The 19,110-nt window shown below is 39.0% G+C and overlaps 2 protein-coding genes and 1 long non-coding RNA gene across 3 annotated transcripts; 2 read left to right on the top strand and 1 right to left on the bottom strand.

Annotated features, from left to right (window-relative positions):
• Positions 1 to 5,737: 5,737 nt before the first annotated feature.
• On the top strand, positions 5,738 to 8,182 carry LOC122279566. The gene has a single exon (XM_043090262.1). The coding sequence runs from the start codon at positions 6,468 to 6,470 to the stop codon at positions 8,007 to 8,009; it is 1,542 nt and encodes a 513-aa protein (XP_042946196.1). The 5' UTR covers positions 5,738 to 6,467; the 3' UTR covers positions 8,010 to 8,182.
• A 148-nt stretch (positions 8,183 to 8,330) lies between these two features.
• Positions 8,331 to 13,485, top strand: LOC122279565 (protein FAR1-RELATED SEQUENCE 5-like). Its single transcript, XM_043090261.1, has 3 exons — positions 8,331 to 13,031; positions 13,123 to 13,191; positions 13,299 to 13,485. The coding sequence occupies exons 1-2, from the start codon at positions 10,780 to 10,782 to the stop codon at positions 13,181 to 13,183; spliced, it is 2,313 nt and encodes a 770-aa protein (XP_042946195.1). The 5' UTR covers positions 8,331 to 10,779; the 3' UTR covers positions 13,184 to 13,191; positions 13,299 to 13,485.
• Positions 13,486 to 13,666: 181 nt separating this feature from the next.
• Positions 13,667 to 14,866, bottom strand: LOC122278165. The gene is made up of 2 exons (XR_006229306.1): positions 14,601 to 14,866; positions 13,667 to 13,984 (listed from the first exon to the last, which is right to left on the bottom strand). It is a non-coding gene; the product is annotated as an uncharacterized LOC122278165 (long non-coding RNA).
• Positions 14,867 to 19,110: the final 4,244 nt, after the last annotated feature.

Below are 19,110 nucleotides of genomic sequence, written 5' to 3'. Positions count from 1 at the left end.
TGACCAAGTTACACACCCGAGCAAACGTGGAAGACACAAACGATCGTGAAGCACCGGAATCAAACAAAGTACAAGCATAAAACTCATACAAACGGACTCTTCCTGAACCAAACACACAACCCATTAAATCCAAAAAACAACAAAGAAACCAAATGCACCAAAAATTAAATCCAACTTAAAATTAAATTTATCCATACCTGTGATTACTCCAGCATCATGGGTCGCTGGTGCCTCATCATCCACCTCTCCGGGTGTGACAGCATAAACCCGGGCTTGCACTGCTTGTCTCGGGTTGGTTCTTCCACCGTGTCTACCCCCACGGCTTCCTTGAGCTCTAACGGGGCAATCCCGAGCAATGTGCCCCACTTGGCCGCACCGATAACACTGGGGTCCGCTACTCGTCCGACACTCGCCCTCATGAGCTCTATTACAAACTCCACAAACAGGCATACGTCCTCCCATGCGAACACTTGAGGATGCTTGAGATCGGGTTCCGGTCCGCTGAACAAAGTTCTGAGGCGAACCCGAGCTGCTTCCTTCACCAGAAAAACTCCGCCTCTTTTGCCCTGAAGGGGAGCCCATACTCAGATTATTTTCCCGCTCTATAAGGGTGGCCACATCCACTAACTCCTGAAAAGTGGATATCCGATGGCTGACCACCATACGGCATATGTCCTGACGCAGCCCCTCCTGGAAACGATCTGCTTGCATCTCCTCAGTGGCGACAAGGTGAGGAGCAAACCGCTCAAGTTCTATGAACCTCCGGGCGTACAGCTCCACTGTCGCGCCCCCTTGGACCAGATTGGAGAACTCTCTTGCCTCTTGCTTCCTTACCGATGCGGGAAAGAAGCGGTCATTGAACTCCTTCTTGAAACGCTGCCAGGTCACCGCAGCGAAAGATCCCAGTTCAGATTCCAACAGCACTCTCTTGGTATCCCACCAATCAGAAGCGGTACCTTGCAAGAGGTAGCTGGCGTAAAGTACTTGCTGTGCCTCAGTGCACCCACACACCTCAAAAGTCTTCTCCAGATCTTTGATCCATTTTCCAGCCTGAATTGGATCCTCATTTCCAGTGAAGTGCGGAGTCCGATGCGCTAGGAAGCGCTCATAGGTGCATCCAGCTTGCACCATGCTGCTGGACCCTCCTGGATACATCCAAGGCCCTCCCTGATATGGCCAGGGACCTCCTGGTTGTGGCCAATACCCTCCTTGTTGCGGACAAGGCTCTCCTGATGGTGGATAAGGCCCTCCTGATGGTGGACAAGGCCCTCCTGATGGTGGCCAAGGACCCCCTTGTGGTGGCCAAGGTCCTTGTGGTGGCCAAGGCCCTGCCTGTTGAGACCTCGCACTCTGTTGCATAAACTCCGTCATCTGCCGAATTGCTTCGGCTATGGAGTCATCCCTGGAGGTATTGTCCTGTGGTTCCTGAGTATTTTTCCTTGGTCTCCCTGGTCTCCCCATACTCTTGCCACAATACCACTCTTGACCCTCCTTTACGAAAACAAGTAAAACCATCATAAAACCAACAAAAACAAAACAGCACTACACAGCAAAAAACGAAAGAAACCAGCATGCCAAAACATAACTAAATAAATAAAAACAAACAAACAAGCTCACACAAATAAAACAACTATACTTAACATAATTTTCAAAACACAACTTTAAAAACATTCTGGTACTACCTACGGGACATGTGGTTTTACCCAGAGCCAAACCGCTCTGATACCAACTGGGACGCCCCCTAAAATCCCCACGCCCGAACACGGGGAAATTGAGACGTCCGGATGGTGATAACCCGGGTCACCATCCCATCAACGGGTGCCGAGTGTGTGCAAGGCAACAGACGTGTACAGAGAAAACACGCAGCGGATAACGAAAGTCATAACTAAGTACCAGAATTTTTCTTAACGTAATACAAGCTGTTTAAAACATATATAAATAAAATATTACAAAACACAAATACAGTTTTAACAAATATAAAAGATAGCATCAGCAACCCGGCGGAGCCGCATCCTCGGGCTCAGCCTCCTCCTCTTCGTCCTCTAACTCTGCACCAAAAGCTACGGAACCACGAATGGTACCGCAGGTAAGTAAAACCCAAACGCTACCAGATAAAAACACATAAAACTCAAACAATATGCATGAACCATGCCCAATGCCCAAAGCCCAAAAACACAAGTTTTCCACACACGCCAAAAACCCTTTTGGCCCAAAAACACATCCTTTCCGAAAACACGCCAAAAGTCACATTTGGCCGCCAAAAGTCCATTTGGCCCAATATCTCGCCAGAAGTCCATCCGGCCCAATATCTCGCCAGAAGTCCATCTGGCCCACGCCAAAAGTCCCATTTGGCCTCATAAACCATTATCCAATTTTAACCGTATGCACCATGACCTCCCCTAGGGGTCATCCACACACCCTGGCTCCAGTGTCACACCGTAGAGTACCACCACGCATGTGACACCTAACGAGCGATGCCCAGTTCCGCGCCCCGCGCGTGCGTAGCCAAGCATCCTCTAGCCCTCGCCAGCGAAGGGCCACGGAGTCGGTGAGTAGGGCGATGCCCGGTTCCGCGCCCGGCGCGTTCGTAGCCAAGCATCCCCTAGCCCCGCTCCCGTCATCTCTCTCGACAACTCAGGGGACATCACTCAGTTTATTCCGCTCCCGAGTGACCAGAGGAGCTCCACCGAGATAATAACCCATCCCGGCTTGGGCTCGTGATACACACGCACCCGTAAAACCACTCACGCCAATACACAGGCTTTTCACACAATTCCACAAACACACGTGCATGCACCATGTAATGCCATAACAATGCATAAGAAAATAATCAAACAACATAAAACAATAAAACAGACAACTCCGTCCTCCATCCATCCGACCCCCGAAACTCCTCGGACTCAGTCCGGAATCAACAACCAACAACAGTAAATAATTGAATGAGCAATATATATTAAAATCTGAAAATAGAGTTTGGAAAATACTTACAGCGTTATATGGCAATTTTAGAAAACAAGCGGCGTCGCAAACGGCGGAAAAACAGCAACGTCACAGTGAAAATTCACTGTGGCCGTGGGTTTGAAAAACCCACTTTTGAACGGGGACAAACTAGGACACGAGATTGATAGGGAATGGTCTAGGGATGGTTGTGAAGCTATTGGAAGTGGCGGTTGGCCGTGGGTGGCGGCGGAATGGCCAGAAATGGCCGGATTATCCAAAACGAAAACTAAGCTCGTAGGAGCTGTTCCGGTGGTCGTTGGAGGCCGGAAATGGGTGGGTTAGGACGACAAGGAGTCGGTGATGAAGTGGTGAAGAAATGGTGGCCGGAGGTGGAGCGACGGCGGCGGATCGGAGCAAAATCCGTGCGCCCTTCTTGGAGCTTTTTCGGCCAAACGGCCGGCCGGTTGGGGGTGGGTTTTGGAGGGGTGGTGCACCGGAGGGAGAGGAAGAGAATGGGACCGGTGGGAGGCCGAACGGTGGCCGGACGGCGGCGGTAGGGGCTGGAGAAGGTGACGCCGGCGTGAGGGAGAGGGAGGAGAGAGAGAGAGAGAGAGAGCACGGGGGGGTCCGGATCGGGGAGAGAGAAGAGAGAAAAGAAAAAAAGAAAAAAAGAAAAAGAAGGAAAAAAAAAAAGAAAAGAAGGGAAAAAGAAAAAGAAAAGAGAAAAAGGAAAAAAAGATGTGAAAAGAGATGAGGTCCAATCCTCACTCCAGGAAAACGAAACAAACCGCCGAAAAAGATTAAAACCACAAAACAACTAAAAGAAATAAAACACAACCTCAAATAAATTAAATTAAATTAAAACCCAATTTTTAAAATGCAAATAAATTAAAAAAAAACTAGTATATTAATTAAAATAAAAATAATTATTTCAGCGAAAATACACTCAAAAGCGGGTCATCACATAACTAATTTCTCCTCTAATTTCTCCTCTATAAGCTTCCGTCATCTCCATAATTCCAACACATAATATTTTATAATAATAAATCTATTAATATTATGTGATATGTTAGATTATAAAATTATTTTTATTGTAAAATAAATTTAATTTCTTATATAAAATTAGATTTTATTTTCAAAAAATAGAATCTTTCACATGATGCATCGTCGAAAGTCATCCGTGAGCGGCGGTGATAGACAGAACTGTCAGAAAGTGAACCCAACTCGGTAAAAGAAAAGGAAGAAATTCACCACTCACAAGAGTTTTTTCTGTTTCTTACGCGTCTCTTGGACCGCGCATCATAATTCGGTTGAAACCGGCCGCATTTTACGGATTTTTGTGGGGAATGGTGGGGACCTGGCCGCATTTTTTACACATATCGGACTACCTCCTACCCTACCTGCTGGTTGCCAAAAGTCTTTATTAATAGTGCTTTGGCTTTTCCCTTTTTTTTTCTGGCCTCGCTCTGGAACCAACTCCATCCTCATTTTCTATACAATCATAAATTCTAAAAAACTCTCTCTCTCTCTACCCATTCTCAAGTTAATGTCCAATTTTTGTAGAAGTTGAGATGTAATTATAAATATTACCTACCGAAATGAATAAGGTACATTAGAGAATTATTTGTAGCACTCAACGTATACGTTGGAGTTGGAGGTAGCTCTAAATATCTCTCAACTACTATTTCTTTATTTTTGTACCATCGATCTAACTCATCAACCCAAATTGCATTATTGCATTACACACTTTCACTAAAATGCCGGCTCCGTTACGTTTTAATTATAACTTGGTCTTGTACCAAAGAACTTATTATGATTGACTTAAAACAGGACAAACATTCAATGCTATACGAGCTTGAAGAACGGACTGAGTAATGGAAAAGGGTCATTTTAGTGCAATTGTAGCCGAAAGTCCCAATCAAAAGCTGGCTTGAATGAGGGTCCAGGGACAGTGACACTATATGAATCTCATTGCTCTTCCACATGCTTTTTGTTAGTAACTCAAATACATCCATCCCCTTCAAAACTGGAAGGAAAATGCTAGTAGGTACTAAAAGTTTATTCTCTCATCTTGACCGTTTATGTATTTAAATGTAATATCCAAATTGAAAAAGTGTCCCTCTCCAAAGAAGTGCAGATGATCCAGCAACTTCCAATTATATACATAAGAAAAGAATAGAATTAAAATTATGTTTGGATGTTAAGGTGATTTTAAATAATTTGTAAATAATAATAATAATAAGTTAATAAGTAATTTATAAATAATAAAAATAATAATTTCACGTTCTTGTGCGCCAATGGATCTGTCATGTGTGTCTCTGTTGCTGTATTTTCCCGTTAGTGCTCCAACCCTACATCCACAAATATATCCTATAAAATAAACTCTTAACATCATCTGATTTTATATAATACAATAGATATATTTTACGATAAAAAGAATTTTACAATTTAATATATTATATTAAGTCACATTAATTTATAAATTTATTTTTTTAAAATTTTTTTATGATTAAAATATTTATTTTTATTAAAAATAATTGTACATCTATTATTTTCCAAATATTTAAAATCTTAATGGCAAAATATTTAAAATCTTATTTATTCATCTGATTTTGCAAGTATTAATATGAGAAATGATATTTACATTATGAAATACATTAATGTGGTGTAATTATTTTTAAAAAATAAATAAATATAAAATTAATTTTTTAATAATAAATTTTACTTTTTTTAAAACGAATTCATATATTCCGTTACTTTATAAAGATTTGTTCACTATTTCAAAAAGAGGAAAGTATTAATGCAGGATAGAAGAAAAACCACTGGAAGATAATGTTTTACCTTGAAAAGCGAAAAAGCAGGCCCTTTCTTTTGCAATAATAAGGTCTAGATTCAACGCTGAAGTCGAGAATTGTGCAATGGCATCAACAACTAGTGAAGTTGTATGAGTTGGATCTCTTCTCTGAGAATCAGAATGCAGCCTCCAAGTAGGTCTTCTACGAGATCACAAAGCATGTAGAAGTCGCCTTTCTCACTTAGGGCATTTCTCTTGCCGGAATCATCTCAGACGGAAAGAATCCAGGGATAATTAAGCAAACTCCAAATAATTTATCCGTTTCTATTATGCGTGGAAACCGGCTATTCCGGTCATCCCTCCCTCCGCGTTCTTCTTCGTTCAGCTCCTGCGGCTGCTCAGCTTTTTCTTTCCTAATTCCTACACTGAACCAAACTCTTCTGGAGTGCGACTGAAAGGAAGCGCCATGGTCGCGGACCTCCTCACTAACCCTTAAGAGAATCCGCTCTCGCTGCACAACAAACATGCATTGCTGTTTTGCCCCCTTTTCTGCTCTCCATTTCTCAATCTGTAACCACCTCTCCCACATAAGATCCTTAATCGGAGCCAACCACACCTCCGCTCGCTTCTGCTCTCGCTAACCTCATCATCTCTATCGATCTCTCTTTCTTTCTAGTGCCTTCGATTTAGCTGGTTTTTTGCTTTTTTGAGACAGGGTGCAACATTACCAGTCATGGAGACTACCACAGGCAAGCCCGGCTCCCTAAGGAACATTCTGGTCCGGTTGCTCTTGTTCGGTGTTCTCATCATTGTCGTTCGATTCGCCTACGTTGTTACGATTACCGGTGAGTCGTGTAAGGTCGTCGACTTTTGCTTCTTCTCCTTACCGGAGACTTTCAATTTCATTATCGCCGGTGCCGGCCCTGGAGCCTCTGCCATTGCTGCTAACGGCGCCTTACAGACGACCAACAGGTCAGATCTCTACACTAGCAAGGGTTGGATAAAGGCCGTCAATTTCTACTCCTCGGTCTTCCAGGATCTGATATCTGAAGGCTACCTATCGGAGGGCTCGAAGTCCCTGTGCGTACAGACCCCTACCGGACAGGACGTCCACGCTCTGAAACAGGTTGGGGTTGAGGACTCGATTGGAATTTTCAAGAAAGCGTCACGGCCTTTGGTAATTAAGGCCCTTCCTAACCGAGTCCCATTCGACGACAATACCTTCGACTTCGTGTTCTCCGGTGGGGGTCGTCTCGACCAGCTGTCTCGGCCGTTGGAGTTGGCGTCGGAGATCGAACGGACGCTGAGACCCGAAGGGTTTGCGGTGGTCCACATTGAAGCCAAAGATTCGTATAGTTTCAATTCTTTCCTTGAGTTATTCAACTCTTGTAAGTTAGTCAAATCCCACGATATAGACGGCCTTGATTCGTTGATGCCTTATATACGCGAAATTGTCCTGAAAAAGGAGATTGAAATACTTGGCCTTCGAGGGGATGAGAAACCCAAACCCAATGACGATTCGGAGACTAAGTGCTGGGTTCCGGAGCATAAGCAAGAACTGGTACAGAACGCGGAGCCGTTGATCATGGAAGAGCCGTTGAAGCCGTGGATCACGTTGAAGAGGAACATAAGGAATATAAAATATCTAACGTCAATGGCTGATATTAGCTTTAAGAATAGGTATGTGTATGTGGATGTTGGGGCTAGAAGTTATGGGTCTAGCATTGGAAGTTGGTTCAAGAAGCAATACCCAAAACAGAATAAGATCTTTGAAGTGTATGCCGTCGAAGCTGATAAGGCATTTCATGAAGAATATAGCTTGAAGAAAGCGGTTAGGCTGTTGCCTTACGCTGCGTGGGTGAGGAATGAGACATTGTTGTTTGAGATTAATCGAGACCTGGGAAAGAATGGCAATCATAATAGGAGAGGAATGGGGAGGATTCAACCCTCTGGTGGTGGTGGTAATAATGGCGGGGATGTGAATATGATTCAGGGGTTTGATTTCGCGAATTGGTTGAAGAGCACGGTCACAGAGAGGGACTTTGTGGTGATGAAGATGGACGTCGAAGGGACCGAATTCGATTTGATTCCAAGGTTGTTTGAGACCGGGGCGATCTGCTTGATTGATGAGATATTTCTCGAGTGTCATTACAATAGGTGGCAGAGATGTTGCCCTGGTCAGAGGAGTTCCAAATATGAGAAAACTTATGGCCAGTGCTTGGAGCTGTTTACTTCGCTCAGGCAAAGTGGAGTTCTTGTTCATCAATGGTGGTAGCCGGTAATCCTCTTGTAACAATTGTTTTTTTATTTAACAGTATTATTTTTTTTTAAATTTCTTTATTTTACAAATGAAACATTTGTAGTTTTTATATTTATTTGTGTCCAGAATTTTACTTTGGATGTAAGAGGGTTGTAGCTGGAAATGAAAATTTCATTTGTTCAATGTTCTTCGTTGGCCTCTATTGTCAGTTTATGTGAACTTGGATTCTAAAGGGTGCCTTTTTGTCTTTAACAAAAAATTGACTCTATTAGGCTATTAGCCACTGTACAAGTAGAACACAATTTCATAGTGCTTTTAGCTCTAAATTTCCATATTTGCTTCCCTGGTGAATGCTGATCGTGTTTGCTTGAGTGACTTATTCTGTATTACGTTGCTCACCTTAGTTTGTTGGAAGTGAGATATCTGAAGCCACATATCCTTTGATAAGACTACTCATTGGTGTGCTTTTTTGGGTTTTGAACAGCTAGAAACCTTTGCGAATCAGTTTAGTTTCATGGTTGTGGCAATCAAAGCCTGAGTTTTGAGAATATTATGGTTGTTTTTTTTTTACTGGCACCGAGTATTAATGATCTTAATCCATGTAATGTGTGGGGCTTCTGTAAAAAGTTTCCCGCAAGTGCACCTAAGGTTCTTGGGTAATTTCAGGTGAAATTTTCTCGGTCCATTGACCCAAAGAGTGTGAATGCTGAATTTCGAATCTAAGACGCCCAGTTTATATGGATGTGTGTGCTTGTTTAACAATTTGCAAATGCCACTCTCAACAGTGACCTTCCTAAATTGGTCATATCTTCAATATCTATAGGTAACTTGGCCATAAGAATGATCTTATACATGGGATTCAAAATTAGATCTTGAAGATTGTCTTCCCTTATAAGCATCGGGTGATTGCTTTGCACACGAGAACTATATAGCAGGGTATTGAGTTTGATTTACAACCTTATATGTGAACTAGAATATGAATGTTGCTATGGGGTTGCAGCATACTGCACTTCCAATTCCCCGTTGAATGCTTTACGTTCTTTTAGTGACTATAGCGCAGAGGTGCATATTTGGTTTGATCTTGTTGCAGTCTGCAACCAGTTCCAACATATGGCAGGCAATGCGTGCAATGCCGCAGAGTCTGGCCAGGGATAGGGAAGCTCAAGAAATGGTGCAACTGAAGTAGTTGTACAGATGTGTTATTGAGTTAAAAAAAAAATGTATATGGAGTCACAAGTAACAAGCCACATGTACAATAGCTTCTACTCGAGTCCAAATCTGGACGTCATCTTAGTCTTGGAATTTACGATCATGATCAAGTCAAGGTGGCGGACAGATTCTTTGCCCTGTTGTGAGCAATGAGCATATACCTCTAGCAAGTGACTACAAGAAGCTAAATTAATTTTAGGAAAAAGATACGGTGTCCCGAGCTATACCGATGGATTTGCCCCCTTGATGTGGCCTTGCCACGTGGCAGCTATGTCAGCGATTATTTTACAAAAAAAAAATGAGACACAAAGCTAGATTATGCGATTCCATCCAAGAGATGAATTCAAAAGTTCAATCTCAGGTTGCTATGTAAAGTGTGATCGACTGAAGAGTTCAAAGTAACCCCTAACAATAACTTATCTCTTACTCGAGACTGCTATATACTTTCTATTTTTCGGTTTGTTTTGACAACATTTTGAAAAGTAGAGACTACGTTCCATATCATTTTGAAGCCCACAATTCTGCACATAGTTCACTTCTAAGAGTATTGGCAAAGAATTCTTTATCTTCATATACAAAATTACATCTTTTAAAAATGAGAAGAGCTTTGGAGCGGTACGTACCGTTTTTCTAGTGAAACCAGCCTCTAATAACAGGCTGCCACGTCATTAATGCAGTAAAGTCTTTCCTGAGGATCACCCCATTTGATTTTTCCCCCCAAATCCCAAAACATTTCCCTCGCCAGATTTTACCTCATTCAGACGCTGCCCAGCCACACGATTCCAGCCCCATCCAGTTGCTACCGCCACCAGATGTGACCACCAGCTAGCTCGCCACCGCCACCAGACACTGCCACCAGCCCGAAGTGGCCACCACCAGCCCTACGCAGCCACCAGCTTGACGCAGCCACCAACCCAACACATCCACCAGGTCGACGCAACCACCACCTCAACGCAGTCAGCCACCAGCCACCATCGTCGTCCTCCATGGTTTGTTTTTACAGCTCCTTTTTTTTCTGTCGGTCCGATTATAGGTGTGGTTCATTGTTTTCATTACAATTTACACTGCATGAAAGACAAATGAAATTAACATTGAAAACAAATGTGCACTGCCAGTGTAGTAATCGGAATACATCTTATTGCTAACTTGAGAAACATATAAATTTTAACTTACCTGATTTATGGGGAGTAAAATGTTTGTACCACTAGAGTCGTATAAATCCACTCTGTTTTTATTTGGTATGAAATACTGATTTTGATTTTGATTTTTACTAAAGAGTTCATCCATCTACCCCTATTTTTATGAAAATAACTATCAAATAAAGTTATTTGCTTTTGAGAAAAAAAAAAAAAAAAGATTTTGGCACTGATAGAGCATGTGTTTTAATGTTAGTGGTGCTCACTACTTAAATACCTCCCAAATTAGGTGTTGAACCTTCTCACCAAGACTATTTTAATGTGCATGTGTAGCTTTCATTAACGTAAGAGTCAGGGTGAAGTATTGATTTTCTATACTATTATGTTTTATTTTATTGAATGATCGTATATCAAGTTGGGATAGCGATGAAGTTGAGGTAATGATAAGTAAAAATTGTCCAGAAGTTGGAGATGTAGGTTCTGAGGCTGAAATTGTGACTGAAAATGAGAATGAAAATGTGGAAGAAGAATGTGATGTAGATGTGGATGTGGAAGAATGGGGGAATGTGATTTTCTCTTCTAATAGTGGTCCTTTAGAGCCATTTATCGGTATGAAATTTGATGACGTAGAAGATGTCCAGGCATTTTATAAGGCGTATGCAAGACGAAGAGGTTTTTCAATGCGGACCAACCATACTAGATTGTCAAAAGAAGAGAAAAAATTGATTGCGGTGGACTATGTTTGTTCAAGAGAAGGATTTCGGCGTGAAAGTCGCAAACAAAAGGAACGAACCATTCCTGAACCTGCTGAGACAAAAATTGGATGTAAAGCAATAATGGCAATAAGAAAAGACGGTGAACAGTGGGCAGTAACTAAGTTTGTTCCTGAACATAACCACGAGCTACTTACACCAAGAAGTACAAGTTTGCTCCGTAGACATAGAGGAGTGACACGTGCTCAAAAAAAGCTTATTCTCACTTTGAATGAGTCTGGTGTACCGACAAGAAAGATAATGTCGGTGCTAAGTAAAGAATCAGGTGGTGACTTTAACGTTGGATGCATTGGCAAGGACGTGGAAAATTTCTTGGGAAATAAAAGAAGAAAATTATTTGAAGAGGGAGATGCACAAAGGTTATATGCTTACTTTCTTGATAGACAATGCAAAGAACCTGGGTTTGTATACTCCATGCAAGTTGATGAGAATGGATGTATGGGATCTTGTTTTTGGGCAGATGCAAGGTCAAGGGCTGCATACCAATACTTTGGGGATGTTCTGACTTTTGATGCCACGTATTTGACAAATATATATAAGATGCCATTTGTGCCATTTTCTGGAGTTAACCATCATCACCAAACCATAATGTTTGGTTGTACCTTATTGGTTAATGAAACAGCAGAATCCTATACATGGTTGTTGAGAACATGGCAAGAGGCAATGCTTGGGAAGGCTCCTAAAACTATAATTACCGATGACGACAAAGCGATGGCAAAGGCCATTGTAGAGGTACTACCAAACACAACTCATAGGTTGTGCTTGTGGCATATTTTACAAAAATTTCCTGAACATTTAGCCCATGTGTATAACAAATTTCCGGACTTCCAAAAAGATTTTCGCCATTGTATCCATGAGACTATCACGATTGATGAGTTTGAAGAAGAATGGACATCAATATTGCTTAAGTATGGGCTAATAGATAACACTTGGCTGCAAAATCTTTATAACCGACGGGAAATGTGGGTTCCAGCTTACTTGCGAAGTACATTTTGTGCTGGTATGTCAACAACTCAAAGGAGTGAAAGCATGAACAAGTTTTTCAAGGATTATGTTCGTTCAAGCACTATGGTGAGTGACTTTGTGCATCAATATGAGAAAGCATTAAATGCACGTTACTTTAAAGAGAAAGAAAAGGATGTGCGAACAATATCTACACGAGCAATATTGAAGACGGGTTACAAAATTGAAGAAGAGGCGGCCTTAGTCTATACAAGAAAGTCTTTTATGAAATTTCAAGATGAGCTTTTCAGTAGCCAACGATACAAGTCAACCAAATTTCAAAGTGATGGTGAAAGCAAGACATATGGAGTGACACCTCAGTGTAAAGAAAGCCCTGTCTATTATGTGACATTGGAGTCCGGACAAGAAAAGGCAACATGCACATGCCACATGTATGAGTTTATGGGAATTATTTGTAGGCATATTCTATGTGTCTTTGGCAAGAAATTCAAATTAGATATGTTGCCACGGCAATATATTCTAGAGAGATGGACAGTTAATGCTAAGAGTCGAGCCATTCTTGAAATCCCAACTTCTGAAGCACATGTAACAACACAAGATGATCCTACCATGAGGAAAAGCAAGTTAGCGATGCAATTTTATGAGATTTTAGAACTTGGGTCACAATCAATACAAAAATTCAATCACCTCTCTCTTGCATTAGACAAGGTCCACAAAGAGTTGCTTTTAATTGAAGATGGTCAGGAAAAAAATTCAACCAATGATTCTGCGATGTTAAGAAGTCAGGTTGTATCAAATTTTTCACAAATGATACAGGATCCTCCACGGGTGCCAACAAAAGGACGACCAAAATCTTTGAGAAATAAGAATCCAAAAGAGACTCAACCACCAAAGAAAAGACATTGTAGCATTTGCAAGAATGAGGGACATACTAAGAATAACTGTCCTTCAGTGAGGTATACATATATACAAATTTTTAATCTAATGTTAAAATTTTGTTGCTTGTTTTTTATCTGAGAGCAACTTCGCCATTGTGTTTTTTTGTAGGGATTTTGGGCATACGACTGACAACGTGTCTCAGAACTTGGATCAGAACTTGGATCTTTAATTACGATGGTAATACTTATTTGTGTTTTATTTGTGATTATGTAATACTTGTATTGATTTTATTTTTATGTTACGGTGGTATTTGTATTAATTGATTTTCTTTTTTAATATTACAGTGCAAAATCATTGGAGTTAAATGGTGAAGCTTTTGCATTATGGATGAGTTTTGGCTTATATTACAATGAATGAAGAATGATGTATTGGTTGTCAACTTATTTGATGATATTGTGGAGTTTATGTAACTTATTGTGAAACTTGAGAATTTTTATGGTGAAGACATTTATTTTATGTTTTTTTATGTTGTGTAGTGAATGAGATTTTAATCATTAATATTTAATGGGATGTGGAGTTTTTGTATCTTTTAATCATCAATACAGTTGGCATTATTTGACTTATACATTCATAAGAAAATTGCATCAGGTAATGAAAGAGGAAGCCGCAGCCTGCATTAAGGTGTCATTCACCTTGGGAAAACCAAGACAGGTTGTATAAAACTATTGTTGTCATTACAAAATAATGATTACAAATAACTTAATGATTACATGAGTCTTAGCAATGACTGAATTACATTATTTTTGTTCGGATACATAAAACTTATAATCACAATAAAACAACCATGACAAGAACAACACTTTAATGGTTCCCTTGTACTTCTTCTCTATGACTTATAATTTGGCTTGTTCATCATGTATCCTGTCGTTCCTCTTTCATTAGCAAAAAGGTCAATCAAAAGTAGCCACATCTTTCCCTCTTGCAGTCCAAGAGCTTTTGAACCGGAATGAGAACTTGAAGTATTCATTTACTGAAATATAGATAAAATATGTTAAAATCTAAAATATAGTTGCACATTTTACATCATCAGTACACAACATGGGAGAGGGAAACAAAAAAACCATTACCACAAATGCAAGACTCGGGTTTTGCAAATTAAAACAGAGTAAATTAACTTGGCATAACTCTAGTTTTCTATTTTTAGCAGCTGGGCAAGATTGTGAAGCATGAACCACAAGATAAGCATTGTGTTTAGGCAAGGATAAACATAAGAGCATTGTGTTTGTGTACACGGTACAGTTGAGAAAAAAAAAATTCTGAAATTGTGAACCAAGAAATGTGATTAAAACTGTTGAGAATATATGCACTCATGCACTGTCATATACATAACAGTCTTTGAGGAAATTTGTCAAACACCTTCCCTACAAAAAACTATCTTTCTTTACCGAATACTTCTATACACTTCATTGGTTCCCTTATTCACAAAGGATACATAATCAACCCAGATTCACAACAAACATCTAAATTTCATCACTTATCACTAACGTATTACACCTATCTCAGATCTTAACTCAGTCCAAACCAAATAAAGATAAACGTTCTATAAAATTAAAAAAAAAAAAAAAAAAATCCAGCGCAATACTTACCACTCTTGGGCTGACTGGCGTTGATGGGTATTTGATGAGAGAGAGAGAGAGAGAGAGAGAGAGAGACGAGCTCTTCGGTGTGATTGGGAAACATAGACGAGAAAGAGGGCCATCCGGTACTTTTTAGATTTGAGAAAGATGAATTTCGATGCCCACTATTTTTTTTGGCTAGAGTCGAAATTTTTTTTTGGATTCGAGAGAGATGAACCTCGGTGCCGGTGTCGATGGGTATTTGATGAGAGAGAGAGACGAGATCTGTGAGAGAGAGAAAGAGAGAGAGAGAGGAGCACGAGGGAGAGCTTCTGTGATGAGTTTTCGAGAGGGAGAGAGGGAGAGACGCTTCGGTGCGTACAAGCCCATTTGTTCATTCTTGGGTAGGCTACGTGGCTTTATTTCATTGGAGGCTGTTTTAAAGCCTACTTCAGATGTACCGACCTGAAGGTTTTCTCTTTAAAAATTGATTTTGAATATGAAAAAAAATTCCTACATTGGATTATATATTTTTTGATCAAATAATAATAAAATAATAAAGAGAGAGAAGAGAAAAAAGAAAAAAGAGAAAAGAGAGAGCTGGGAGGAAAGAGAAAAAATAATAAAAATATATTTTGAAGAAAGAAAATGAGGTCTTCATCTTTAAATAAGAACTGTACATAGTTATTTATAATTATACATATAAATAAACCAATACAGATCATTTTAAGAGCATATTCTTCAAATTCAAAGATGAAAATAAAGATAAATAACTTATTGCCAATGCTCTAAGTTACAAATGGTCAGAAAAGTGTATATAACCGGCTCGTCTTCCATTTGGTATTCCTCTTGCACCTGGAAGAATCACCCTTTTCTAGCATCATTTTGTATCGATATTTCATTTATTAGGATAAAAAAAGGTAGTTAATGTTAGACCTTTGATTTTTCTAAAAAATCTTTGTCTTCCCTAAAGTGGTTCACTTCATCTAAGATGATATACTTCATCTATTAAGTATAGGTAATTGCCTTTCATAAATAAAGTGGTGAACCTTGCTACTTTTTTATAGATAAAATAATGAGAGTAGCCTAAAGGTTGTAGGAGTAATAAATGAGGGTCCCTAGTCTTGCCTATATAAATGGGCTTATGTTTTCCATTAGAACCACGCATAAAGTTCTAAGACAAAAGGATAGAAGTCTCTTCCCTACAAAATCTCTATTCTCTTTTGTTGATTTAAAACTTTCCAGCTATCAAGCAGAAATGACTGGAGGTAAAAGATCCTACAGATCTTTTTATTCATTAAATTTATTTTATTACATTTGGTATCAGAGCGGTTGTCTTTCAGTTTTGTATTTGAATTATTAGTATTTCATTTTGGTCATATAATGAGCTTTTGAAATCCAGTTTTGTTCTTTGTTTTATTCTCTTGGCATGATCAATGAATTTTGTCATAATCTATGTAGTGAGAGAAAAGCTAGATCATGATTTCAAACATTTGTGGGCTCAATTTCAATTTTTATTCATATTGTTGGGCCTTTGGGCTAATTTACAGTTAATTTTTTTAAGGAGATGTCCAGTTATATTTCTTTTAATAATGAAGGTAATGTCACAGCATCCTTATTATTTAAAAGAATACATATAAAAAAAAATTTGGAATTTCATTGTAATTAAATCATAGGTTTTAAGGATTTATTCCTACAGGAAAATCTTTAATTTTTGTGATTTAATTAGTATAAGAAAATGATTTTCGGTATTGACAGTTAAATTTATCTTCTGCCTACAGGTGTGAATAGTTTTATTAGTTAATATTTGGAATAATTTGTCCTATAAATAAAGATAAATAAATTTATGCTGTTATGCAATCTTTTCCCACATGAAGGTTAAAATTTACTTGAAGTCATAGCATTAAAGTTTTTCTTGGTTTTGCAGCTGTTGTACCACAATCCTTAACTTATGGTGTTTATTTTATTCTAATGCTTGATGACACTAATTTTTCTGAATGGAAAGCTTAGGTTTAATTTACCTTGGGGTATATGGACCTTGACTATGCACTCCGTGTGGAGCAACCACCTGCTGCTACGAATACGGATGCACAGGAAGTTATTGAAAATCACCAATGGTGGGAATGATCTAATTGCCTAAGTCTAATGCTCATAAAGTCTCGCATGGGTAAGAATATTAGAGGTTCTATTGGTGATTGCGCTACAATTAAGAAATTAATGCAGGCAATTGAGGAACAGTTTGTTCGCTCTGACAAGGCTTTAGCTAGCACTCTTATCAGACAATTCACTACTAAAGCCTTCGACAATTCTAAGGGTATGCGTGCATACATTACGAAAATGAGAGACATTGTTTCTCAACTTAAGGGCTTAAAGATAGAGATATCTGATCCATTCTTGGTCCATTTCATCATTGGTTCACTGTCATCTGAGTATGGACCTTTCAAGATCTCTTATAACACACATAAGGAAAACTGGTCAGTTACGGATCTTCTGACCATATGTGTGCAAGAAGAGGAAAGGATGAAGTATGATAGACCTGAAAGTGCAAATATGGTCATGAATGATAAAGTTAAGACCGATAAAGGCCAAAGTGGACCTCAAAAGAAAAGGAAGCATAATGTGCCATCAAAATCCAATGGATCTAATGGCAAAAAGGTTACTTGCTTCTTTTGCAAGAAAGCGAGACATGTAAAGAAGAGAGGCATCAAGTATAAAGTGGCTTGAAAAGAAATGTAGCTCTATATCTCTTGTGTGTCATGAATCTTTTTTCATTGATGCTCCTTAAAATTCATGGTGGATTGACTTCGGTTATTCAATTCATATTGTGAATACATTGCAGGGTTTTCTCACCAGAAAAAAACCAACAACAAGTAAACTTTGGGTTTTCACCGAAAATAAAGGGCGTTCACAAGTTGTTGCAGTTGGAGTTTTTAGAGTGATTCTTAAATCAGGACATGTTTTTTATTTAAATAATATTTTTTATAGTCTAGAATTTTGTATAAATTTAATTTCTGTTTCCAAACTTGTTATCAAAGGATACAGTTTCATTTTTTAGAATGTTATGACTACTTTTAAGAATAAAATTCCTGTTGGTTCTGGAACTTTAGTTGATAACTTGTTTAAATTATATATTCATCCCGATTTTGAAGAGAATTATCTCTCCTTACATTCAGTTGGCATTAAGAGAAACTTTTTGAATGAAAAATCTTCTCTACTATGGCATAAGAGATTGAGACACATCTCTATAGAGAGGATGAGACGGTTAGTAAAAGAATGGATCCTACAAGATCTTGATTTTACTGACTTCAAGAATTGTGTGGACTACATAAACGGTAAGCCGACCATCAATAATTCTAAAGGTTCAAGAAGGAGCTCAAGTGTTCTTGAGATTATACACACAGATATCTGTGGACCATTTTCTACCCTTTGCCTAAATGGTCAGAGATATTTATCTCATTTATTGACGACTATTCTAGATATATGTATCCTTATCTTCTGAATGAGAAGGCTCAAGCACTAGATGTTTTCAAAGCCTATAAAGTAGAAGTAGAGAATCAAAGTGAAAAGAAAATCAAAATCGTAACATTTGATAGAGAAGGAGAATATTATGGTAGGTACACAGAACATGGACAAATTAAGGATCCATTTGCAAATTTCCTTCAGGGAAAAGGCATTGTTGCCCAATATTTAATGCCTGGCACACAATCACAAAATGGTATTATAGAAAGAAGAACTCGTACGCTAATAGATATGGTAAGGAGCATGATTAGTAAATCTAATATGCAACTTTCTTTGTGGAGTAAAGCTCTTAAAACTGTAGTATATATATTGAATAGGGTTCCATCCAAATCTATCTCTAAGACACCTTTCAAGTTGAAGAAAGGGGGGAAACCTAGTTTAAATCATATACACATATGGGGTTGTTCTGCTGAAGTTAGGATTTATTGGGTATTCAAATAACTCCAAAGGATATTGATTTTATTATCCCAATAATAGCCCTCGAATTGTCGAATCTAAAAATGTAAAATTTCTTAAGAATTTTGAACCTAGCAGGAGTATGAATCCTCAAGAGATCACTTTTGAGGAAACACCTGAACATGCTACTTTGCCTTCTTTTGGAGACAGAATGGTTGTCTTAAGGCAAAATAGATCACAAGATCATGTAATGACACAAATTCAAGTACAACATGTTCTCGTAAATGAGGTTTAATCTGAAGTTATTTCGTATTTACAGTCTGAGCCAATTGAGTTATCTCCAAATGATGAAGTAATGGCTCTAAGAAGATTCTTAAAAATACGTAGGCCTGCTATTCCAGATGATTACATTGTATACCTAACTAAGTCTAATTTTGACATTGGACTTCTGGAAGACCCAATTATGTTTTCACAAGCCATGAGTGGAGATAGATCTATATTTTGGTTGGATACCATAAAAAATGAGTTAGAATCCATTTATAAGAACCAAGTCTGGGATCTCATCGAATTACCAGAAGGGGCGGCAACAGTTGGCTGCAAATGGGTTTATAAAACCAAACGAGAT

Source organism: Carya illinoinensis, chromosome 10, assembly GCF_018687715.1.
Source record: "Carya illinoinensis cultivar Pawnee chromosome 10, C.illinoinensisPawnee_v1, whole genome shotgun sequence".
NCBI lineage: Eukaryota > Viridiplantae > Streptophyta > Magnoliopsida > Fagales > Juglandaceae > Carya > Carya illinoinensis.
Note: the sequence above shows the minus strand (reverse complement) of the source record. Positions and strands in the feature narration are given on the sequence as shown.

Excerpts from the sequence above, each read along its gene's own strand:
- LOC122279566 (XM_043090262.1), top strand. The coding sequence starts at position 6,468 with ATGGAGACTACCACAGGCAAGCCCGGCTCCCTAAGGAACATTCTGGTC.
- LOC122279565 (XM_043090261.1), top strand. The coding sequence starts at position 10,780 with ATGATAAGTAAAAATTGTCCAGAAGTTGGAGATGTAGGTTCTGAGGCT. Across the intron at positions 13,032-13,122 it reads AATAACTGTCCTTCAGTGAG|GGATTTTGGGCATACGACTG; the intron begins GTATACATATAT and ends GTTTTTTTGTAG.